The 27,207-nt window shown below is 38.5% G+C and overlaps 1 protein-coding gene across 2 annotated transcripts in view; it reads right to left on the reverse strand.

Annotated features, from left to right (window-relative positions):
* ACTR2 (ARP2 actin related protein 2 homolog) overlaps positions 1-22,692 on the reverse strand; it is a 37,995-nt gene extending 15,303 nt beyond the window's left edge. The window contains exons 1-6 of one of the 2 annotated variants that reach the window (XM_005662508.3): positions 22,473-22,692; positions 14,172-14,282; positions 11,813-11,827; positions 7,663-7,878; positions 4,492-4,564; positions 934-1,070 (exon numbers count right to left, since the gene is read on the reverse strand). In XM_005662508.3, coding sequence (XP_005662565.1) covers positions 934-1,070; positions 4,492-4,564; positions 7,663-7,878; positions 11,813-11,827; positions 14,172-14,282; positions 22,473-22,520 — 600 coding nt within the window. In that variant the 5' untranslated portion in view covers positions 22,521-22,692. The remainder of the gene's footprint in view (positions 1-933; positions 1,071-4,491; positions 4,565-7,662; positions 7,879-11,812; positions 11,828-14,171; positions 14,283-22,472) is intronic. The other variant, NM_001134354.1, reaches the window with a different exon arrangement.

The raw sequence follows: 27,207 nt of genomic DNA on the forward strand, positions 1-27,207 counted from the left end.
TTGCTTTTTAGGGCCACACCCATGGCATATGGAGGTTCCCAGGCTAGGGGTCTAATTGGAGCTACAGCTGCCACCCTACCCCACAGCCATAGCAACTCAGGATCTGAGCCTCGTCTGGGACCTATACCACAGCTCAAGACAATGCCAGATCCTTAACCCACTGAGCGAGGCCAGGGATCGAACCTGCAATCGCATGGTTCCTAGTTGGATTCGTTTCTGCTGCACCACCATGGGAACTCCAAGAAATAGATTTATTAAGATGCTTGTGAGAGATGCAAGTGGGCAGGCAAGTAGGCTCTGCCTGGACCTTATAATTCTTTGTTGTGGGGGCTGCCCTGTTCATTGTAAGATGTTCAGGAGCCTTCCGACAAAGTTGTAACAACTAAAAAAAGTGTCTTCAGACACTGCCAAATGTCCCTGAGAGCCACTGACCTGGAGAGAATACACCAACTATAGAACTCTGGTACAAACAATATTCTAAACTTTCTTTTCTCTTCATATTACAAAAAACCCTACAGGCTTCCAAATGGTGGCCTTAAATACTTTATCCAGCAATGTTTTAAAGAAAATTATAACTAATCATATTCAGAAGTAAACTTCAACATATACTTGTTCGAAGTAAGGTTTTATGGCAGAAAGGCTGCCTAAGTTGCGCAAGGAAGTTTTGGTCTCTCTCCATCTTTGAATACCTCTCAACTCATTCCTCGGGAATAGCAAATATAATTATGCAATGATCGACTCTCGTTAGTATACAAGAGACCACATGTGTGCGTCTCATATGGATTTTTACATGAATAATGAGGTAACCGCACCACTTCTCTAGTGATACAGATTATCTAGAATCTAGAATCCTAGAATGACACATTCAATTTTGTGTTAAATTGGTAAACACAAACTACAAACTCTAATTCTGTGAGATTTTCTTCTTCTTACCTTGATAAGATATCTGGTAATATCCCTCCCAGCAATATCCAGTCTCCTGGTGAGGTGAGGGAGAGAAAAGCCTTCATACACTGGGCAAATGTGAGTCACACCATCTCCAGAGTCCACCACTACTCCGGTTAACAAACCTGTGTAATAACCATGAAGTTATAAATAAAAAGCCAAATCAGAAAAATCAAAGCCAGCAGATTTCAAACATTAGCAAAGAAGTTGAACTAGAAATGTCACCAACCAGAAAAGTCTAAGACCAACATTTCTTTATTATTTACTTACCATGCAGTTTATTTCTCAAACACAGACACTAAAGTCAGTGTTCTTTCTCTCATAGGCCTGCTGGGAGATTTTAGTCTAATCATGTGCTACCCCTGGAGCTGGGAAGAAACAGACCCTTAGACCTGTGACTAAAAAATACAACATTGTCCTTATTTTCCTTTTCGACTTCATCTTGAACCTTGAATTCCCTTAAAGTAAAATTTTCTAAAGTATCACAGATAACTTCTATGAAAACCACTGTGAAAGGTAGTATTACACGAGTTGATAGTGAACCTGCTGAAATAATCTAGCTCTTTATTATTTTCATCATATAGTAGGTTCAAAATTATGTTGCTTGGAAAACTCCAGTTGATACTAGATAGCTAGAAATCTGAGAACAATTCATCTTGACTAGGGAAAGGACCATTTTAATTATTTACCAGAAACCAAAAAGACAATGTCAGTTAAACTGTTAAATGGCAAAGAAACTGCCCTGCTTCCCATATGTGCTATCTGCAAGTATAAATGGCTACAAATTAGTGTTTCACCTTTTGTGCCAGGGTTAATTCAGGAAAAACAAAACAAAACTTTTTCTAACTCACACTTTCTAGTAGTTTTAAATACTCTAATAATAGGGTTTTTTTGTTTTGTTTTGTTTGTCTTTTAGGGTCGCACCCTCAGCATATAGAAGTTCCCAGGATGGGGGTTGAATCGGGGCTGCAGCTGCCAGCCTATGCCTCAGCCACAGCAACACAGGATCTGAGCTGCGTTTTCAACCTACGCTACAGCTCACGGCAATGCCGGATCCTTAATCCACTAAGCAAAGCCAGGGATCAAATCCACGTTCTCATGGATCCTAGTGCTGTTCGTTACCACTGAGCTGACAATGGGAACTCCAATAATTTTATTTTTTATTTTTTTTAACATTTATTTATTCTTGGTGGCCACTCCCACAGCATGCGTAAGTTCCTGGGTCAGAAATCAAACCCTTGCTGAAGCAGCAAGCCAAGCCCCTGGAGTGACAATGCCCAGTCCTTAATCTGTTGCACTGACAATGCCAGATTCTTAACCTGCTGCACTCCGTTTGCATACTTTTAAACAAGAGATTTTCTATTGCAAATAAGAGGATTCCATAATATCATTAATTCAAAAAATACTCCCAGTAATATCAACTAAAGCAAGAATTTACATATTTTATTTTCTAAGCAGACCTTCCCATCCAGCCTCACCTTATTTTCCACCACTCCCACCAGGTTATGTACTGGCCTTGCCCTGTACATGTCTGACCCGTTTCCAGTGCCACATCCTTTTGTCACCAAATTATCTATTCTTTCCACTTCGATTCCTAAGGACTCTTTAAAGCTCAATCTAGTTCTTACCTTTCCATTGATACCTTCCTGACCACTCTAACCTCCAGCTCAGCCTTCATTATTCCAGCTATTCCCCGCAATCCTGTCTGCAAAATACAGTCACACACACCTTCCTGAATCACTGTGTCACTTCTTATTCAAAAACATTTCCTGGCTCTGAATGCTCCTACCTTTTTTTTTTTTTTTTGGTTTAACTGGTAGTACTAGCCGCCTTGTTTAAGAACAATTTTCCACAGCTTAGAGTTCTTTTGATTAATATTACTGGACTACCATCTCTCGAAATTAAGAATTCAACAATTAAACAAAAATAGCTAAATATCAGGAGTTAAGACAGGATATCTTCTTGGACAGAAATAAATTTATGAATGTTTGCTAGAAAAATCTGTTAAGGCCATTTTATTCAAATACAGTTAAAACAAAAATTCATTTCAATAGAAATCCTACTTCCTAAATGGAACTATTATCTCCAGTATCAAAGCTTAGATTCAAAAAATTTTAGTATCTATTTTACAAAGTATTTTCAAAAAAAATTTCTAAAATCTATTTAAAAAAATGAAACAAAATTACCTAGATGCTGACAAGTACTAATTACTCACAGCGGACTGTAACTGCCATAAGGGCAAGAAGACCACATGTGGTTTACTGACTAGCTTACTCACTGCCATATCCTCTCCACAAAACAGAAAGCAAGCCACATGCCACACTTGGTGAATGAAAGAGAGGTTCTTTAAAAATTTAATTCTCCCAAGTAAGTATTTTCTTAGTATCTATACGTAGTACTAAAGACAGTTTAAAAACCTAGTATGTATTTTGGCAGAGTGATTTTCACTAATCCATGTGCAGAATCAGATGAATCACCATAATGTTAAGGCTGGTTTTCTAAGTACAACTGACCCTTGAACATGAAGGTTATGAATCTGCATATAACTCATAGTTGGCCCTCTGCATCCCCAACCACAGACCACGTAGTACTGCAGTATTTACTACTGAATATCCATGCATAAATGGACTCGCATAGTTCAAACCTGCATTGTTGACGGGCCAACTGTACTGCCATACATACTGCTTAAGTGCTAAGGCCTGAGACTTAATTCAGTTGTCACCTCCTTCAGAAACCTCGGACATGCTGAATCAATTTCTGTATCTTTTCTCTTATTAGACGAAGTCCTTAAGGGCATCTTTACATTTTCAGTGCCTAACAGACTCTGTGGCACATATCTGATGACCCCTTACGTTCTTCATAAGACCATCAGGATATAAGGAGTTTTCCTTACATGGCTAATGTTTTATTCCCAATGGCAGTAGAAGAGAAGAGAATAGGCCTCCTCCATGAAGTTCACTTTAAAAGTCAGGAAGGCACTCCCAAATGTCTGCCTTTTCTTTTGTATTTACTCCATTATGTATTTGACAAACATGATTTTATACTAACCTTTGTGACTCTCTCTTTTTTTTTTGCTTTTTTTAGGACTGCACTCATAGCATATGGAAGTTCCCAGGCTAGGGGTCGAATCGGAGCTATAGCTGCTGGTCTACATCACAGCTCACAGGAATGCCAGATCCTTAACCCTATGAGCAAGGCCAGGGATCGAACCTGTATGCCAATTCATTCTCCACATGTTTGTTTTTTTTTTTTTTAACATTAAGTAGCCTAAAAGAAAGAACCTCCTACTTTTAAAAAAGTTGAGTAGTCTCTTTTTACCTTAAGTCCTTCACCGTTGAGTAAAGAAAATTAAATTGTATATATATTACTTGACAAGTTTTACGAAGTGTGGAAATATGTGAATATATATTTGAAAACATTTGGATATATAAATATTATGCTTTTCTGGGATTTACAACTTACAGGAAAAATAAAATCACTCTGACATAAAACATACTTAATAAATGTTTGCTAAACTGGTTACTCTAGAAGATAAGTTTCACCTACCTTGAGCATATAAAGTCAGAACTGCCTGGATGGCTACATATACACCAGAAAACTGATAAGTTTCAAACATTACCTGAAAATGAAAAAAAGGGGGGGATTGGTATTTAGATATTTAGATATTATATAATAAATATTTATATGCTTTCTTGATGTTCAGAGTGGATTAGTTGCCCAAAATAGAATCAAAGGACCCAAGTGTCCTCCACTCTCTTCAGCTCTTCTCGTCTCTGTTTTAAGTTCTGCTGTCACAGAGCTCCAACCTTGGGGACATTTATGAAATGCTTGGGGACAGACTTCTGAATGTACACTGAGTCCCCAAGTATTTCATAAATGCTACAAAACAAAGATTTCTGAGTGTTTTAGTTAATGGTTGATTAGAATAAAAGAAATCTTTGCACTTTTGAACAAACCTTTCTCAAATGACGTCCCTTAAGGAAAATAACTCTTAATTCAAAGACAAACTATAGAAATTGATAACTGCTGGCCCTTCCCATCGCCCTCCCTCAAACTGGGCCAAGCAAGACTATGGCTCTACCTACAGCAACTTAAGAAAAAAAAAAAGTAAGTGGTAAAACAGCAGGGCAGGAAAACAAAAATAAGCACAGTCATTCCTGAATGTTGGCAATAGAGAAGCCGCTCAGCTGCTGAGCCCTCCCTCCTTATTGGTGCCAAGGCTGCAGCTCCCCTCAGCCAAGGTACAGGGCAAGGAGGAGTTTCCTCACGCCCTCTCTGCTCACAACCCTGCTCTTTCGCTGTAGTGCAGGTGGGATGGGAACATCCTGCAAGATTTTTTCTGTCATCTATAGTGAGCACTCCTTGCTGGCAGTGCTGATGACCACTTTGAATATCTAGATATTTATAAGTTTTGCAACTGACCACAATGACAATTATACAGAATTTAAATCTTACAACTCTGAAATACTCAGCAATTAAGCAAGCAGATTTTGTTTGTTTGTTTGTTTGTTTCAGGGCCAAACCCACGGCATGTGGAAGTTCCCAGGCTAGGGACTGAATCAGAGCAGTAGCTGCCGGCCTACACCACAGCCACAGCAACTCAGGATCCAAGCTGTGACTGTGACCTATACCACAGCTCATGGCAATAGTGGATCCTTAACCCACTAAGTGAGGCCAGGGATCGAACCCACGTGCTCAGGTTCGTTACCGCTGCACCACGGCAGGAACTCCAGCAACTAGATGTTCTAACTACTATTCTATTCCATCATCCTTATTTCCCCTCCACAGGGATGAAAAAGGAAGAGTGATGCTATCCAGCTGACCCCTGAACAACTCAGGTTTGACCTGCACAGGTACATCTAATTGCAGATTTTTTTTCAATAAATAAATACTACACCACCATGTGATCTGAGGTTGGGTGAATCCAGGGATGGAGAACTTTGAATACAGAGGGCCAACTATAAAGTTATATGTAAATCTTCACTGAGAGGGGTTGGCACCTCTAAATGCTTTGCTGTTCAGGGTTCAACTGTATTTGCATTTATTAACTTGACAGCCTGTTAGAATTTGTTTTTATAAAACCATTCGAAAGTATTTGTAGTTCTAAAATGACTCTCTGGATGAGATTAAAGTAGGGCATTATGAATCATAGCCAAGTTTGCACTCACAAGTAAAAGGAGTATTAAACAAATATGAGACCTTAGAGTGAGGAAAGACGAAGTCCTGTCATTTTCGCAGATTAAAACAGTATGTGTCCTAGTCAAATGCTAGTTAGTGGAAAAGGCACTCAGGCATAATGTCATCTGCCTAAACTTTTGCTTGAAAGAGAAGTTGATTTTCATCCTGGTACTGTGTTACCTTCCTAAAGAGGTTTCCTTGTGTAGTAATTTTTTAGTTTAATGAAAAAAAATCTCTGCCATCTGATTCTGTAATGTGCTACTAAAAATAAATAGCAATTACAATGATTACTTATCCATCACAAAGTATTAGTGATTGTAAATCACTTAGAAAGTTCTAAAATTCAATTAAAATATAAACTAATACAATAAAGCCCATCTTTCATAGTTTAAGGAGTTGCTAGGAAAAAATATATAAATCATAAGGAATGATATATATTATATAGCTAACAACACTTATTTGGGGAACCATATTATCTATATCCTCATGACTCTCAAATTTTTATCTTGTTTCAGACTTTACTCCTGAACATGACAGGTAACCATCCACTTGACACTTTTGCTAGGATGACTAATGAAGACCTAACATGCCCAAAACTGACTACCTGACCCATCTGCCTTCCAAATTCTGTTCTACAATCTTTCCCCATCCTCTAGCTGCTCAAGCTGAAACCTTTGGAGTTATCCCTCTGTTACCCATACCTAAGGAATCAGAATATTTTTTGGTCCTACCTTCAAAATACAGCCACAATCTGGCCACTTCCCACTACCTTCTGTGCTATTACCCCTAATCCTAACCATCATTATCTTTTGCCTAGATAATTGAAAAAGTCTCCAAACTGGTCTCTCTTCTACTCTCACTTCCTTATGTTCTACACTCAACACAGCAGTCAACAGGAACCTAAATCTGAATGTGTCCCTTCCCTGTAAGAGCCCTCCATTCCTCTGTAAGAGGCCACAAGCCCCAGGTCATCTGACCCATTATTCCTTCCACCTCATCTCCTGTTGCTCTCCCACACTGGCTTCCTTGCTGACTCTCTAATATGCCAGGCTTGTTCCCATTTCAAGACCTTTACACCAGGTATTCCCTTTGCCTGGAGTGCTCTGGCTAACTCCCTTACTCTGTCTTTACTTAAACATCACCTTCTCACAGACTTGTACCATCACATCCTATGAAAAACACAACCTCCCCACATTCCCTATCTGCCCCTTAACCTACATTTTTTTAAAACGCTTTTGCATCTATTATCTTCTAACAAACCATTCAATTAACTCTGTGTGTGTGTGTGTGTGGTCTGTTTTCCCTTGCTAGAAGGTAAGCTCCATGGCAGCAGGATTTTGTTTTGTTTACTGATATATTCTACTTGTAAATAATGACTAGCATATAGTTAAGTGCTCAGTAAATAGCATCTGGGAGGAAATAACAATTATTTTTATCCTTTCCATTCTCAACAACAATGGTAAGATGAAAGAAAAAAACAATTGGCTTTACCATCACACCACAGAAACACATATATGCACAACTCATCTAAAAACTTACCTCTACAATCTTCTCTCTGTTTTTGGTTGGGTTCATAGGAGGTTCTGTGAGTAAGATTTTACAATTCCTGGTATCTATGTTAAGTTTCTCTGGTCCAAATGTATAGTCCCACAGGTGTTTCATGTCATCCCAATTTCGTACTATGCCATTTTCCATAGGGTAATTAACTTCTAACATTGAGCGTAATTCACTTGCCTCATCACCAACCATAAGGTCCTAGAAAACCATATCAAAGCTTTAGACCAAATTTTTGTATAAAATGCCTTCAGAAAATTATCCTCCCATGATATTTCGGAAGGCTTGGGAATAATTAATTTTAATCTTTCTGGCACTTTCAGATAAAGTTCTTCATTCCACAAGTTAAAGAGATCTTTTCTTTCATGAACAATGCTTTGCAAAGCTTAATTATGAAAAGTACATTTTATGTACAAGGTGGTTTAAAGCAATAAATTGACCTTACCTTTAACACACATGTTTCCAAAAGAAGAGCATTAGCACAAATAAACCCCACATTTTCATATTTTGGAGGGTTTTGTATGAGGTTTCAGCTGTTTCTTTTGCTCAAATGTTCAAAAAATAAGGCCTGTGATATGTGAGATAGCACATCAGGGAAAAAAAAAAAACTTGTAGAAAAATGCTCAATGCATGCAGCACATTTCTTTGTACTAAATATCAAAATGATAAGTGTAGGTACTATAAAGCACAATGAGAAGCAAAAAATAAAATGATTTTTATTACACTACAATAATGGATATATGTACCACATAACTTGTAAATTTCACAAACTCCTATCTATATATGTCTAAATTAGAACTGAAATTAAGTTTCTATACATGCCTCACAAAGATGAATGACAATTTGTATAGATACAAAAAATTAAGACACAGAGAAACAGCTGTTCTTTGAAATTATCTCAGCAACACTTTCAATCTTAAATACTGCGAAGCTATGCTATCACACATAAAGCAGAATACTCACAAGTCTTGTCTCCAATGAGAGCGTACTTAAGATGACCCACATTTGAAAAGTCGTATTTTGTATGTATAGTAAAGCTAATGAGGACTCAGAATTTAAACTTATTTTAGAAATCAGTTATTCAAAATATTAAACAATCCTGATTTCTACATATATGGATGAATCCAACTTAGAGAAAAAAATCCTTGTATCAGAAATAGCTACTATTTGCTGCGAGACTTTAAGATGTTTTAAAACAGAGGTTTAATATATATGACTTGAAAACTTTAAAAAATAACAACTCAAAAAAAAAAGATAAGAGCTAAACCAGGACTCTAAAAAAACAAAACAAAAAACCCCAAAACCAGATCTCTGGAAAATCACCACTGAAGGCAACAGCGAAAAGCAAAAACAAAGTTAAAGCAGATGCTAGAAATGTTCACTAAGACTTCTCTGTTGCAACAATTTTCTTATAAATTTAATTTACTGCAACTTAATACCCAAATTTCTTAAATATTAACTTTTTAGAATCATCTGATAAAAAAATGCAAAACTAAAAATGTGTATTTGTGAACTCTAGTTAATTACATGCATTTGTTGAATTACTTAGTGAGAGGTATACTGATAATTTCAAATACATCAAAAAATGAGATACATTGATGGACTGATGATGGATAAATGGATAGATATGTGATGTATAAGTATAGTAAATATTAATGTCAGAATCTGCAAGTTTCACTGTAAAACTCCCTCAATTTTGCTGTATATTTATTTTATTTTAAATCTTTTTTTTTTTTTTTATGGCCACACCCACAGCATATGGAAGTTCCCAGGCTAGGGGGGTCGAATCGGAGCTGCAGCTGCTAGCCTACACCACGGTCACAGCAAAGCAGGAGTTGAGACTCGTCTGTGACCTACACCACAGCTTGAGGCAACGCCAGATCCTTAACCCATCGAGCAAGGTCAGGGACTGATCCTGAATCCTCATGGATCCTAGACGGGTTCGTTACTGCTGAGCCATGACGGGAACTCCTGCTGTATATTTTAAATACTTCTTAATAAAATGTTAGGGGGAGTTATCTATACCTCCAAGTACATATGACCATTAATATAATTTAATATACAATTTTGTTACTTTCTTTTAGAATGTATCTTTCTTTGTGTTATATAAGGTTATAACAGATTAGATAATTAGATGGTTTATATCATCGATATACATTCTTATATCAACAAATTTAGCAAGTCTGGTCTGATTTCATCAGAATATTTAGTTTTTATTCCATGCAAGAATAGGGGCTTGCATATATATATCTGATCCAATGCCAACTCAAAATAAAAGCCTTTTGTATCTACTTTTAGGACATATACTCTAAAGAATTAACTGAAAGAAACATCTGGCATTAAATTATCTTACCATCCCTCTGAACAAAGACGACATTTAAAATGGAAGAAAACAAGTATTAACTTATCAGATTTGTGCAAATATTCTTGAGTAACTCAAGCTACCTAATTCAAAAGTTTATCCATATCTAAAATTTTAATCCAAAAAAATCCTAAAACATAGTTTCCCCTAGAACATTTCAACTTCCAAAATTCCCAAATGCTAAGAGCTTTATGTAACTTGCCCTCACTGCTAAGAATAAAATTAAGAGGCAATCAAATCAGGCCTTAGTTTTTTACCACCCACCTCATCACTGGACCTTAAGCCTAAACCATCACTTATTACCTGAAAGAATGAAAAATTAGAGTAACTGTCTCAAATGCTGTTTTAAACACATTTATATTTTACGAAAAGTAGGCAATGTAGATGAGATTTGCCAAGAATCATTTTGAACAATGTCACCTCAAAAAGGAAAATAGATCAAATATACTTTAAAACCACAATTCTTAGAACGAAATTTCATAAAAAACATTAATTAAGCCTACACTGTTCTCTACAAGTACACTTTTTTCCTAATCTCCTTAGGATTTTAAAACAAATGCATGATCTTTTATTTAGGATAAATACAGAAATTTCCACTTGTAAATGTTTTTGTTTATTCAAAAGAAAACTTCACAAAAGGTTGCTACTACTAGTTAAAATATTTCATTTTGGAGTTCCCGTCCTGGCACAGCAGAAACAAATCCAACTAGGAACCATGAGGTTTCGGGTTCGATCCCTGGCCTCGCTCAGTGGGTTAAGGATCAGGCGTTACTGTGAGCTGTGGTGTAGGCTTGGATCCTGAGTTGCTGTGGCTGTGGTGTAGGCCTGCGGCTGTAGCTCCAGCTGGACACCTTGCCTGGCAACCTCCATATGTTGTGGGTGCAGCCCTAAAAAGCAAAAAAAAAAAAAAAAAAAATATATATATATATATATATATATATATATCACTTGAAATACCTGATATTCATCTTTGTCAAAGCTGTTTACAAATAACATTAAAAACAAAGTTGAAAATATTTATTATAGATGCACTTAGACTATCATAGAAAAATATAATAAAAGAGTCAATTGCCTGAGATGCGCCTAATAAGCTTCTAGTTCAAAAGAAAAAGGTGCCACACAATGGTATTTATTTAGAGGGAAAATCAGTTGTCTTAGAAAACTTTCCCCTTTTTCTTATTAATACTCAGATAATGTTGTAAAATCTGCTCATCAATAAGGATAATGCAGCAAACAAGTCAATCTCTTTTTCTCCTCCTTTCCTATCCACAGTTCATTTGCACATTAAAATTTTACTCAGTTTATTAAATACACAAATATATAATAATATATATGTGTGTGTATATATATAGGCTATGACAGGCAATGTTCAATTTAACATCGGCCAATAAAATGGACTTATCCAAATGCAAGACTTCATCCCAATTTTTTGGATCACACATATCCTAAATAAAGCTACTTAATTTCTAAGATAACGCACACCACATTCCATTTTAATTGTAACATTCATCTACAAAAAACACAAGAAAACAATTCAAAACTATGTTAGTAATTAGTTCTGGTTTGGTCCATTGTATGCAATCAGGAAAGTATAGGATTTAATTAGTTGCTACCAAATTGAAGCAATGGAAAAGGTTAAAAATCAAAGTACTTAAAATTAAAATATGGAATTACCCCCCCCTCCCCAATACTAAAGGGACACAAAACAACAACTACTGTCCCACCAAGCAAAAGTGGAAAACAAACAGAGAGCATGTGTGTAACCTCACTTACCATCTTTTTGTTATTCTACTTCAACAGGTCAAGAAAGGTGAAGAGAGAGAAGGTAGAAGTAAGAGTCAGAAAAGGCCTAAATAAAATCCTCACTGAAATTTTTAAACATACAAGCAATAGAGACAAATTAGGTTGAGGTCAGATGCAGTACTACTATAGTTTACGGAGTTAATAATTAGGGCCAAATTAACATGGACAGTTATCACTCCTGAACGAATATTAACTCATTAAACAATTTAAATTTCCAGTTTTCAGTCTACCACATTTTAGCTAACAAGACACAAAAAGTATAAGTCAATCCACTAGGCATAGGAATTCCAAAAAGTCAAATTTCTTTAATTCATTACTGAATTTAAGAACCTTAATTAAGGAAAATAAATAGCAGAAAAGGTCTGGCTGAGTAAGTAAAAGGTGTTTAAGAGTTGATTTTCCAGCCTCTAGCAGTCAAGTTAAATCTGACACAGGTCTCTTTTCTTTCACCATTATCTACTGGAAGAACAAATTAACTTGAAAGACTTAAAAGATTAAGCAGATTGAACAGAAGTGAGCCAACCAAACACAGAATGACAAACCATACAAGCAAATGCTACTGGGGAATTCCTTAGCAAAAATGTCTTCTTAGGGTATCGTCTAGTTTCATTTCTATCACTTGGCCTTAAAAAGCAAGAAAAGCGAGAGTGAAAAAGAAAGGTAATTATTTGACTATGTTGGACAATAAAAATGGCTACATGTGATGTATCTTAATACCTCAAAAAAGTTATTATCCATAAACTATATAAAAAGCCATTCTTTAAAATCCTGATACTGAATAAAAGTGTAACTAATTTAAAAAGTTTATCCTTATCACCATTATGAGCTAAATTTTAAGTTGAAGTTCATTTAAGATTGAATTCAATCAGCATGAAAGGAGTTCATAAAAAGAGGATATGGAATTGCATAAAATTCCCAAAAGACCCTTAAAAAAAACTTCAAAACTCTCAATACTGAGTGTCCCTTCTGATTGTAACAAAACAAAACAGAGGCCAGAATCATTTTTTCCTTTAATTTTTAAAAAAATTAGCACAGAACCTAAATTTCAGTTTATATTTTTATTCATTATGGTGTAACTCAATTCTCTAGTCCCAACAGCAGAGCTACCAAGTAGCAAGTCTCTACCACCTATTACCACCTTCCTAGACATTTCAAAACAAATGTTCACAGAGGTGCACCCTAATTCACAATCTAACAATTTAGCGAGGTCTTGCTGAGGACTGTCCAGATAGGACCAACAATGCTAGCTTGTTCACAGATAATTCAGTAAAAGGGCCCCTAATTTCTTTTCTTTTTTTTTTTTTTTGGCTTTTCTAGTGCCACATCCACAGCATATGGAGGTTCCCAGGCTAGGGGTCTAATCTGAGCTATAGCTGCTGGCCTATGCCACAGCCATAGCAATGCAGGATGTGAGCCGCGTCTGCGACCTACACCACAGCTCACAGCAATGCCAGATCCCTAACCCACTGAGCAAGGCCAGGGATGGAACCCTCAACCTCACAGTTCCTAGTCAGATTCATTAACCACTGAGCCATGACAGGAACTCCAAGGGCCCCTGATTTCTACTGCATTTTGTATAACCTGATCCCTAGGCCACCTGAAGAATTTAAGTCAACTGGTGACCACTGTTCTTTATAATTCTTTCCCTTTTTTTCTCCTAAAATATTTTTAACTCCCACTTGATTTCCAATTCCTTTAATAGAAGAGAAAAGTCTATGCTTAATGTCTAGTCTCTCATGTTAAGTACACTGAGCAGGCAAGGACAACGCTCCCTCCCCGCTCCTTGTGGTAAGATAAATAATGCAAGGCCAAAGAAAGACTTGCACGGCTTCCTCCTGCACACTATGGAAATCAACTATACTGGTGAAAAAGGAACCAATAAAATTTACATCCTGTGTTTTCCAGACTAATTATATAAAATTGTAGGGGATCAGGCCATGAGAACATGGAAAGAAAAAGTCTTAGGTCCCAAAGAGACACTAACATAGAATGGCAAATATATGGAGTTGAAAGACATAAAAATACCAGGCTGATTTCTTTTAAAAATTATATTATGAAATATGACTTTTAAGTCACTAGTACAGTATTCACATCAACATAAAAATCCTAAGTATTTACTCCATTCAGAGAGTAATGGCATCAAGCCATACTTAAAAGTCAGATGAACTTAACTTCAGTTTTTGTCTTTCTTCAGATGTTGATAAAATTTAAAATATAAGAAATTCTGCCTCCCCTCCTTTGCTTTTCAAGGCATCACATTTTAAAACTAGTTAATTCAAAGAACACCTCACAGGTTTTGATCCTCATTTATCAATAAATAAAATATTACCTTGATTTCAATGTTTCCCACTTTGGTGGTTGATCTGATAATAGGTCTTCCAACCAAAGCTGGGAAGATGTGTTCTGGAAAGTTAGAGCCTGCATATCCACACTTCACAAACTGGAAAAGAACAATAAAAGGGGTTAGTGTAAGGTATCTACTATATCCATTTAAAAACAGTATCTGAAAAATACCCATTTTGCATTTTTAACTTTTAGTGCTTTCAAATTACCCCAAGCAGTCACCCAGTCTATCATATCCTCACTTACTTCCTGTTACAGCACTGCTACCAGAAGAGTTCTTATGTCTTTCCTGGTTAACTGCTTATTTAGTGCCTAGGTCTCCTCACTACGGGGAAAGCCTCAAGAGAGCAGGGAGCTAAGCTGAGCAGCTCATGCCGGAGCCCAGTGCCTTGACCCACAATGTGAGGAAGGGACAAATTCGTTCAACAAATGCTAAGCATTTTTGAAAAAGAAATGCTAGACAATAAGAACTAAAGCTTCATTTCTAAAGCAGGCTTTCATTCATGTCTGGCAATTCACTTAAGCAACCTCATTATCCAAAATGGGAAAATCAAGTGGCAAAATAAACATTTATTAGGCATCTGGGGCTATTTACATTTGTATATTTAAACAAATATATGTAGTAATACCAGGTGACATAATTACACATTCAGATAGTGCACTTCTCCAATGAGGACACACTACTGATTCTGACAACACTTCCATTTTAGGGTAAGAAACTGATATACTAGGAGATTTAATGACTACAGTGAAACTGAAAATAGAACCAAGGGTTTTTTATTCTTACACCAATAATACACTCTATTTAGTTTTATTTTCAAGAGCAGCTATTATAAGAAAAAGGCAATTAAAAAACTTCAGGGTGGGAAGAAGAAGCTACACAAGAAAGGAAATGTAATCAGTCTCTGCCCTCTCTCTTAACAAGCCTTTATTCAACGTAAGTTACACTGTGCAAGGCCTTTTCTGCCTACTGATGAATCTCAAGCACCTACAACAGTGGCTGACGTGTACCAGGCACATACTAAATAACTGATCAATAAATATTAAAGTTTTGGGAGTTCCCCTTGTGGTGCAGCAGAAACCATGGAACCATGAGGTTGTGGGCTTGATCCCTGGCCTCGCTCAGGGGGTTAAGGATCCTGTGTTGCTGTGAGCTGTGGTGTAGGTCGAAGACACAGCTCAGATTTGGCATTGCAGTAGCTGTGGCTCCGATTAGACCCCTAGCCTGGGAACCTCCACATGCCTCTGGTGCGGCCCTAAAAGGACAAAAGACAAAAAAATAAATAAATAAAGTTTTGTTGAGAGTATGATACTATGATTATTTTTATATAAAGAGTGTGTTTAATATTGAGAAAGTCTATTATTCCATGGCTTCAGGCACTATATTCTCGTAGAAGAATTAAGGAGAGAAAGAGTATCTGAATGTGACGCATGACACTGAAAACACAAAAATGGACAGAAACCCATTTCTTCACAGAAGGCTGCTTTATACATGGCACTGTTTTGTTTGATAGTGATAAAAGTTAGCAATAACCTTAAACTCACTGACTTCTGACTAACCCTCCAAAATATAAATTTTTTATATTTCGAAAGCAACCTTGTTGGAAGTGATGTTGATGAACCACACTTATAAATAGCCTAGAACATTCTGCCATGCATAATTTCAAGTCTTTTATAAATACAGCTTTTAAAAATGTTAGTCTTCAGCACACTAAAACTACTAGCATGAAAAATCTGTCTAAAAATTTAAAATTTCATATTTCTAATTACGACCCGAATTCCTATCTTCTCAGTTCAAGTTTACATTTCAAAACCTACATAAAACATACGGTTCAGATATGTTTTTTTCCAAACCCACAAAACCTAGTCCTGGTCAGTTTAACACAGAGCCAAAATATGTTTCTAAAACTGTAATACAATTCTAACTGGATTCCCTTACAGGGCAGAAGTTAGCATGGTATGATAGCATACACAGCACAAAACCTGCTTGCTCATATCTACCTCTCTATTTGAATAATAGTTGACAGTAAACAACTACAATATACTTCCCACTCTAAAAAGTGTTTAACAGAATTCAGAAGTGCCAGTGCAATTCTCCACAACGTCTCCCCAAATAATTTATCATTGTGACCCAGAAAGAGCTAGAGAGACAATTGCCATAGAGGAAAATACCTAGTATTTTCTAGTCTATTCAAATTAAAAGAAAAACTCTCACACTCTTCCCTTCTAAATCAAACTCTCTTTTGTCCTTAAGTCAAAAGCCAGCTCACTGGATGTGAACTGAAATCATAGGCAAGAACAGTAAATCTCTTCTCATTATTCCAACCATGTCCAAATTTCCACAAAAATAAGATCTGTCAGGATCATCAGCCTCATATCAGCATTAGTTAAAACTTACACATATATTCCAATAGAGAAAGCAAATACTATGTAAGGCATTAAATTCTTAGGTTTACCTTAAAGTAATGAACAGATAATGACACTTCAAGAATCAAAAGTGTCCATTCACCAGGCTGAAATGCTCACGTGGGTGTAAATGTTCTTAAAATTATAGGATGAATCAATAAAAAAAAAAAGAATCTACAAGTTTGTAAGGGCATCTCTGCATATTAAATGCAGACAAATGATTTAAGTGAGAAATCATAACAGAAGATGAAGGTGGGAAAAGGAGCCTGGGATGGGGCACAAGCCCTGGTACAGGGAGGAGGCTGTGACGTACCTCCCCTCATTCTGAGCCACACACACTAGGAAACACACAGCCTGGCAAATCCATAATCACATCACAGAAGGTTTACTTATTATAATTGTATCTTTAAAATCTTTTTTTTCTTCTTCCTTTTTTTTTTTCATTGTCTCAGCTTTTATTATTATTTTCTAAATAGTTATTTCTCCAATACAATTTTTTTTCTACTGTACAGCATGGTGACCCAGTTACACATACATGTACACATTCTATTTTTGCACATTATCATGCTCCACCATAAGTGACTAGACATAGTTCCTCTTTTTTCTTTTTTGACCACCCCAAGGCATAGGGAGTTGCTGGGCTATCAGACTAGCCACAGCTACAGCAATGCTGGACTTTAACCCACTGTGCTGGACCAGGAATCAAACCTGTGTCCTGGAGCTACAGATGCCACCCATCCTATTGCACTACAATAGGAACTCTTGTATCCTAAAAGCCTTTTTCAGGGAGTTCCCATTGTGGCTCAGCGATTAACGAACCAGACAATATCCATGAAGATGCAGGTTCAATCCCTGGCCTTGTTCAGGGGGTTAAGAATCTGGTGTTGCCGTGAGCTATGGTGTAGGTCGCAGACATGGCTCAGATCCTGCGTTGCTGTGGCTGTGGTGTAGGCTGGCAGCTGTAGCTTCTATTCAACTGCAAGGCTGGGAACTTCCATAGGCTGTGGGTACAGCCCTAAGAAAAACAAAAATGAAAACAAAATTCTTGTTTAAGCATATTTTTTTTGCCAAGCCCACTGCATGTGGAAATTCCCAGGCCGGGGACTGAACCCAAGCCACAGCAGTAAACAGACCCATAGTGGTGACGACACTCATGAGCCACCAGGGAACTCCTTGTTTGAGCAGATTTTAAGGGACAAAACATTTGCTAAGTGCCTAAGGTAAGAAGACAAAAATTAAGAACACCTTAAACTATGAAAATAATTGTAAACTACTATTCCTGTGCTTTATTAAAAAATTAAAATTTGGCTTTTAGTTCAAATCAAAAGATCAATCAATTAATAAAATTATTTATTCCATTCAAGCAGCAGCTTATTGGAAGCAGACTTGCCATAGTAATCCAGTGCTAGCCTTCCTACAGGATACTAGATATTTGGTCAAATGGCAAGAGCTGCACTATTTCACATTATTTCAAATGTGAAAGCATTAATAGCTACAATAACAATATAATTATAATTATCTATTTCTCAATAATATATAATAGAAAATCTGGCAGTTCCTTTCCTGCAAAAAGTCAGTTTTTTCTTTAAAGATCTAAACAATGATATAATAAAATACAAAGAAAATATTTTCTAAACTACTCATTTGGTATCATTTTAATCCTTGAACTACCTCCCTCCACTCTAATCAACTAAGACTTGGTAACTTAGTTCTCTCACTGTGTGCAATAAGGCTGTGTTTAAGAAATAGATTTTACCATATATAGTTTCCTCTTCACAGCACTGTGGTTTAAACTGGTTCCCTTACTTCCCACTGAGTCATCAAATGGTAAGAACATGAACAGTATAATGTTCTTTTAAGCAAAAATGAAGAAAAATTCCATCTACATTTACTCTGAAGGCATCTTTCTCCCCTCAAAAAATAAACTGGGATTTATACAGACTCGTTTGAGCTTATTTAATTTGTATTTTTTTGTTTATAATTTAACCTGATGGTATTGATATATTAATTTAATTGCCTAGTGACTATTCTGATCTTAGATTATCAAAATATTTATTCTGCTTATCCCAAAGCATTTTGCACAGTAAAACCAAATTTCTGTTTGGTATGTTTCTACTTCAAACACTCCTGAATTCAACATAAAAATTTGTATAAGCCAGATAAAGCAAGCCATAATCAATGACAAAAGTGAACAATAAATGAATAATTCTCCTAACACTGTAAGCTACTTTGTATCACTAAACCCCCAAAATTATACCAGTCACACTCCAAAAGTCTCCACTGTTGGTGAACTAACTCAATGCTAATGAAATCACCCAAGTTTGGTAAAAGAACACAACACCAGGGGCCTGGGCTCAACTTCTGGAAGACATCTACACCTATCCAGATCTCCACATTTTCACCTATCTGGCCACTTTCAGCAGATCTATTTTAGGTGGAGGTTTAGAGGAAGGCTCCATTTTAGCAATGGTCTTTTGAATGGCTATGAGGATGGTGTGCATAAAGTGTTGGAATCAGATGAGTTTTCTTCCTCTCGGAGGCCCTAAGGAGACACTGGTTTGGCTGGGACCTAGTTAGGAAAAAGAGTAGGACTTAACATCTGGCAAGTGATCATAAGAACTGACCTACTCTTAGAGAGCATTCCATTTAGGGCCAAAAGGAAGGTTTTTTTGTGGTTTTTTGTTTTTTTAAATTAACACATTCTCAAATAGCCTATAACTTAAAAACCTAAAAAATGTAACAGGTGAGTTGCTTCAGAGTAACAACTATTCCCACAAGTTTTAGAAATCAATTTCTAATATCTTCTTTATTTAATCAAGATGAATCATTAGACCTTCAGGTACCTAAATAAAACCAAGATGACTATGAAGTATAAGCTGTAAGAAATATAGAATCTTAAGTGGTTCCTAATCCTCTAAAATTTCACATACTACACAGAAATATCACATACTACATCAGAGCTGTTTCTTCATTTGAAGTCAACCATGTCTACAGAAAATCTGGATAAAATTTTAAAGTAACTAGAAACATAACACCAAATACATGAGTTTTTTTGTTTGAATTAACTACATTTTTTCCTATTTATGTCATAGTAACTGATCTTTCATCTTAAGGAACAAGATTCTTAAACTATGGATTAGACATAAGACTAATCAATAATAGAGTTCTAACACGGATAAACTAATGAAATAGGAACATAAAAAAGAGCTCATGATTAACATTCCCATTGCTAACAAATATTATGGAAAAAAACCTCATATACACTACAAAAATCAGGTTCACTGCCCTTCAAAGAGGAGGTGTCCATTCAAATATATCCATGTTCAATTTCTTTTTTTTTTTTTTTTGCTATTTCTTGGGCCACTCCCTCGGCATATGGAGGTTCTCAGGCTAGGAGTCAAATCGGAACTGTAGCCACCGGCCTACGCCAGAGCCACAGCAACACGGGATCCGAGCCGTGTCTGCAACCTACACCACAGCTCAAGGCAACGCCGGATCGTTAACCCACTGAGCAAGGGCAGGGACCGAACCCGCAACGTCATGGTTCCTAGTCGGGTTCGTTAACCACTGCGCCACGACGGGAACTCCTCCATGTTCAATTTCTAAAGAGAAAAGCTGACATATTAACAAGACAAAATATTTTAAACTCAGTTTTTGAAGATTTACATTTATTTACTTATTGCCACATATGCTACATGTCGAAGTTCCCAGGCCAGGGACTGAAACCTTGCCAAAGCCATGACCCAAACCACAGCAGTGACAATGCAGGATCCTTAACCCACTGTGCCACCAGGGAAGTCCCAATTTACATTTATTTAGAGGTCAATCTGAGACTACAATGGGCACCAGGCTAATATTTTTTAAATATTGCACCTTTAACTGAATTTGAACTGTAAAAGTAATACCTGCTTCTAGTTAATTTCATTTAAAGGTAGCAATATATGTTTTGTTAAAAAAAACAAGGACAGGAGTTCCCGTCGTGACTCAGTGGTTGGCGAATCCAACTGTGAACCATGAGGTTTCGGGTTCAATCCCTGGCCTTGCTCAGTGGGCTGGGGATCCAGTGTTGCCGTGAGCTGTGGTGCAGGAAGCAGACGCGGCTCGGATCCCGCCTTGCAGTGGCTCTGGCGTAGGCCAGCGGCTACAGCTCCGATTAAATCCTTAGCCTGAGAACCTCCATGTGCCTCGGGGAGTGGCCCTTAAAATGGCAAACCAAAAAAAAGACAAAAAAAAAAAAAAAACAACCACCAAGAACATTTTTCCAATAATTCAGAAGTCATGAAGTCCTTCCCACCTTACCTCACTCTCATTCCTAGTCTCCACAGGTAACTGCTATGAACATACATTTCTTATGAATCCCTTCAAAATTTCACATACACATACACATTTGTGGACACATAAATATTTTAATAAAGAGCACATAAATGGAATTGTGGTAAATTTTTTTTTTTTTTTTTTAAGGGCTGCCCCTGCAGCATATGGAAGCTCCCAGGTTAGGGGTTGAATTAAGAGTTCTGGCTGCCCCTCTACACCACAGCAATGCTGGATCCAAGGCGAGTGTACGACCTACTCTGCAGCTCATGGCAACACGGGATCCATAACCCACTGAGCAAGGCCAAGGATCAAACCCACATCCTCATAGATACTAGTCAGGTTTGTTACTTCTGGGCCAGGACGGGAAGTCTCTCTTATCTGTTTTTTAACTCAGTTCAGATAAAGTTGGTATAATTATTGCTTGTAAAAGACTGTAACAAATTCAATCAAGGTCAGTATTACTGAAGTGAATATCAGCTCTTCTTTCCCCTCAACAATCCAGTTTCCAAACTGCTTTAAAGTTGAAATAAAATCGATTTTAACTCACAATGTTACATTTATCGAAGGAAGGGGATAAGAGTCACAAAACATTGCAACTCCAAAATGATTAGAAATTTTTGTAATGTAGTGATCACTACAGAACTCATCTAAAATAAGTGACATTTTTGTCTTCTAATTTGCTAGTTTTGCTGCCCAAATACAATTTTTTAAATAAGGAAGAGGGCGATTGAATGAGACAACTTTCAAATTACTTGTCAGTGTTCCTCTCAGATTTTTACAATGATTTTCCTTTTAGAATCTTAAATACTAACATTATCTCATCCTTCAAGTAAGGAAAGAGAGGAGGAGGGGTACCCAAACTGATTAACTTCCCCTAAGGTTAGTGGAATTAATACTCGGGACTTCAGGGGTTTAAGATCATCCACTGAAACATGCTGGTCTCTGCGATGCTGCACCTGGGCCAAATTTCCAGCATGCAGAACAAAAAGTAAATGATTCGCTGCCGAACTGGCTTCCCCTACCCTCAGAAATCAAAATCCAAAAACCCAAAAGCTTCAAACACTACCAAAGGACTAGGGTTCATTGCATGACAGCACTTCCCTTTTTTCTTTAAACTCGTTTCCTGCCTCCCGTTCCGTATCTTCAACTACACAGGAAGAGGAAGGCCTCTTGGTCGTTCTCCTTTTTACATACCGGCGACCCTGGGGACAGGAGCCCTTCTGCAGCACACAAACCCAGCCTTTTACCCCCTCCGGCCCTTCAGCCAAATCGCCGCGGCTCAAGCGCAGAGCCGACCCCGGTGGGGCGGCAGGTGGGAACCCCATCCATCCCCCGCCAGCCTGGCCAGCCGTCTCGACCCCGAGATGCTGGAGTGGTGGGCTCGGGGACCCAAAGGGCCCCGCCCGCTCGCGCCCCACACCGCGGAGGCAGGAAGTGCTGTCCCGCGCCCCTGGGCTCCGGCTGCCGGGGGCCCAAAGGTGCCGCCCCCGGCGCCAAGGGCCCGCGAGCCGCCAGCACATCCCCGCCTGGGCCTGTGGCCGCCGTACCCTCCCCGCCGAGCGCTTACCCCAGTGCCGTTGTCACACACCACCACCTTCCTGCCCTGGCTGTCCATCGTCCACCGGAAAGAGCGCCTAAGCCGCCGCCGCCGCTGAACAACCTACAGCCGCCTCCGTCCGCCGGGTTCCTCTTCCTCCTCCGCCCTCTTCCCGGCCCCTCCTTCGTCCCAACTTTCTTCCCCCAACCGGAAGTGGCCGCCCGGCCCCGCCCGCCACCTAACAGACTGCCTGTGCGGAAGAGGTGGGGATGGGAGGGAGGAGGCAGATACTGGCAATGGCGAGCTCCAATAAGAAACAAAGAAGCCCGAGGCCCCGCCCACGTCGCCGGCTCCTCCTCTGGCTCCAGCTCCACCTTCACGGTCGCCGCCCGACCAGGTTCTTCCTGTCCTCGTCTTGTTACCGGCGCCTCCCGGGGCCGTAATGGTACCCCCAGGCTTCGCATGAGTTAAGGGCGCCGCTTACCCGGCTGCAGAAGGAGCAGGCAGACGAAGGACACCGGGTCCGTCGAGGGACGGCAGCGGGTTGTGATAGAGAAGCTTGCCAGGAGGGCGGGAGGCGGGAGTAAACCTAGACATTTTTGCTAACCCACCTTTGAACAAGGCTTGGTGTGTCATTGCTTTCTAGACCTTTTCAGTGGACAGAGCCGGGGTGGGTATACACACGTGAAATCATGCATTTATGCCAATTCCAACTCAACTCATATTTGCTCGATTCGCCTTTAGTAAAATGAGCGAAAGTGAGCCTCATCGATCACCACTTCCCTCCCAACAGCACCATGTTGCTTCGTACCTCTTCTGTGTCTGTACGTCTTTGAACCCAGAGTTTCTGTTTTGACATCAGACAATCCCATTTTCAAATATGGCCCTGCCACTCAAGAATTATGTGATCTGGGCATAGCCTTGTAAATGCATGGGGATAATAACATTTACTTCCATCAGTTGTGGAGATAAAATTCTGAGCAGAGAGTAAGCGTGTTCTACACTCTTAAACGTGAAGTTCTCTCTGTAGTGTCCCTACTTATTTCTTTTTAATCCATCAGAGGACTTCTCATGCTCTCAAACTCAGTAGTCACATCTTTGAAGACTTTACAGATAATCTTTGAGATGTTCTTTACTCTTTGCTGTTATTTTTCCAAGAATGTATTTATTGGACAAACGACATTACAATTCATCTAGAAAAAAGTCATCATTTTTGAGAGGTGAGGACTAGAATTGTGCCTTTCCTCCCTGTAAAGATATAATAAGACTAAAACTTGGATCATGAATCCCCAGTTCAGTATTATACTACTAGACTGCCTTTCAGTTTCACTTTGTTCTTTTATTAGCTAGTGGTTTTCAAAACTTACAAAGGCATAGAATGTTTCATTCAAATTTAATCTTATATGGAAACCCAACATATAAAAATAGATCAGAATAAAGCTATCACAGTTGTTGGAAGTTTGAGAAGTTAAGATGGGTAGGAGGGGAATATGTGTCACTGCTTCTGTTTCAGTAGTCTTGGAGGTACTGGAGAGTGCTGAACAGTGCATTCCTTCGTAAGTTATACATTTTACTTCTTTGGGCCTAGCACTGTGCAGTTTTTCTGGAAGTGTTTTGTTTGTTTGTTTGTTTTTCCTTTTTAGGGCCACACCCGAGGCATATGGAGATTCCCAGGCTAGGGGTCAGATCCAAGCCACATCTGCAACCTATACCACAGCATACAGCAGCAGTGGATCCCTGACCCACTGAACGAAGCCAGGGATGGAACCCACATCCTCAGGGATACTAGTCAGATTCATTTCTGCTGTGCCATGACAGGAACACCTGGAAGTATATTTAATTGGTCTCAGCAAATTGTACCCAGGACATTTCTAGCTCCTTTTACTTTTCCTCTTTATGAAATTAAATGGATTCCTAACTTTTACTTTTTAAGAAGTAATATTTGTTGTACCCTTCTGATTATAAAATCAGGATACATGGATGATAGACGATAGCAACAAATTTGCTACACAAATGGACTCCTTGTTACACAAAACTCTGCGTTATCTGCATTCAAATATAATGCTCTTGGTGACTGGCTCCTGCCTTCTACAGCAGACTCATCCTGATCATTTCACTTTCCTCCAAATAATGTGATCTCACATTTTATCTTATTTTTTTGATTTGTTAGACTACTTTTTGTGTTTTTTAAAATGATTTTTGTTTTTTCCTTTGTAGTTCGTTTACAGCGCTCTGTTAATTTTCTATCATAAAGCAGTGACCCAGTCACACACACACACATATATATACATTCTTTTTCTCACATTATCCTCCATCTGTTTCTTCATAAGTGACTAGATATAGTTCTCTGTGCTATACAGCAGAATCTCAGTGCTTATCTACTTCAAATGCAATAGTTTGTATCTATTAACCCCAAGCTCCCAGTCCATCCCACTCCCTCCACACCCCCTCCCCATGACCTCACATTTTTAGGTTCTTAAATTTTTTTTGGTCATTGGAGGGCGTCATTTCTAGCCTTCTACTGATATTTAATGTATATTATTCCACACAAAATCTCATCAGGCTGATACTCCCTTTTTACACATGACAAAATGGGAGTTTTAATAAACTTAGTCACCAAGATCTACATACAGAAATCAATATATTTATATATGCCATCAGTGAACAATCTGAAACTTAAATAAGAAAAACAATTCTATTTACAAGAGTATCAGAAAACCCAAATAAATGTAATGAAAGTAAAGCAAGACCTGTACATTAAAAACTACAAAACATTTCTGAGAGAAATCAAAGATTGAGGTAAATAAACATAGTATGGTTATGGATTGAATACCTGTTGAGGTGATAGTTCTCTCCAAAGTGATCTATTGATTCAATATAATCTCTATCAAAACTTCAGCAGCCCTTTTTCTCTTTAGAAATTTACAAGTTTGATTCTAAAATTTATGTGGACTTACACTACCTGATTTCAAAACTTACTATAAAGTTACAGTAATAAATACAGTATGGTACTGGAACAAGGATAGACATAGCTCAATGGAACAGAATAGACTGCTCAGAAATAAACCCTCACATTTATCGTCATTCGATTTTCAACAAATGTGGTAAAACAATTCAATGGGGAAAGAGGTTTTTGTTAAAAAAAAAATCAAACAAAAAAACTGCAAATAGTGCTAGGGTAATTGAACATCTGTGTCAGGGGCAGCGGGGGAAGAAAAGAAATTTGCCCCTTACTTCACTCTATACATAAAAATTTATTCAAGGATTTCCTGTGGTGGCTCAGCAGAAATGAACTTGACTAGTATCCATGAGGATGTGGGTTTGGCCCTGGCCTTGCTCAGTGTGTTAAGGATCCAGCATTGCCGTGACTGTGGTGTAGGTCTCAGATGCGGCTCAGACCCTGAGTTGCTGTGGCTGTGGCATAGGCTGGCAGCTACAGCTCCAATTCAACCTAGCCCAGGAACTTCCATGTTCCGCACAGGTGGTCCTAAAAAAAAAAAAAAAAAAAATTCAAATGGATCATAGACCTAAATGTCAAAGAGCTAAAACTCTATAAATTCTGGAAGAAAACAGGAGAAAAATCTTTTGATGTTGAATTAAAGATTGCTTAGATATGACACCAAAAATCATGACCTGTACAAGAAAAAATTGATAAATTATGCTTAATAGAAATTTAAAATTTTTTTTTTTTGTCTTTTTAGCTATTTCTTGGGCCGCTTCCGTGGCATATGGAGGTTCCCCGGCTAGGGGTCGAATCGGAGCTGTAGCTGCCAGCCTACGCCAGAGCCACAGCAATGCGGGATCCGAGCCGCATCTGCAACCTACACCACAGCTCACGGCAACGCTGGATCCTTAACCCACTGAGCAAGGGCATGGACCTAACCCGCGACCTCATGGTTCCTAGTCGGATTCGTTAACCACTGCGCCACGACGGGAACTCCAGAAATTTAAAACTTTTAACTAGAGTATTAAGAAAAAAGACAAGCCACAGACTAGAAGGAAATATTTGCAAATTATATAACCCACAAGGGACTTGTACCAGAATAAATTAAGTACACTTATAACAATAAGACACATTACCTAATTTTTGCTTTTGACCACAGCATGCAGGTGCTTGGTATGGGATCTCAGTAGTTCCCAGACCAGGGACTGAACCCAGGCCACAGTGGTGAAAGTGCAGAGTCCTAACTACGAGGCCACCAGGGAACTCCCTTACCTAATTTAAAAGTGGGCCAGGAGCTCCTGCTGTGACACTATGGGGTTGGCAGCATCTTGGAAGTGCTGAGATTGAGGTTCAATCCCTGGCACAGTGGGTTGAGGAATCCAGCGCTGCCGCAGCTTTGGCTTAGGCCACGACTGTGGCTCAGGTCTGGTCCCTAGCCTGAGAGCTCCATACGCTGAGAGGTGGCCCAAAATGGGGGGAAAAAGTGGGCAAAAGATTTGAATAGACATTTCACCAAAGAAGGTTTATGAATGGCTAATAAGCATGAAACTTGGAAAGCGTTTGGCAGTTTTTCACAAAGTGAAACATAAAATTACCACGTCCAGGAGTTTCCCACTGTGGTGCAGTGGGTAAAGAATCCAGCGTTGCTAAAGCTGTGGTGTAGGTTGCAGCTGCAGCTCAGGTTCTATCCCTGGCTGGGGAACTTCCGTATGCCTCAAGTGCAGCTGAAAAAGGAAAAAAAATTACCGTACTCAGCAATTCCACTCCTAAGTATATACCCAAGAGAAATGAAAACATATCCACAGACTTATACACAAATAT

Source organism: Sus scrofa, chromosome 3, assembly GCF_000003025.6.
Source record: "Sus scrofa isolate TJ Tabasco breed Duroc chromosome 3, Sscrofa11.1, whole genome shotgun sequence".
NCBI lineage: Eukaryota > Metazoa > Chordata > Mammalia > Artiodactyla > Suidae > Sus > Sus scrofa.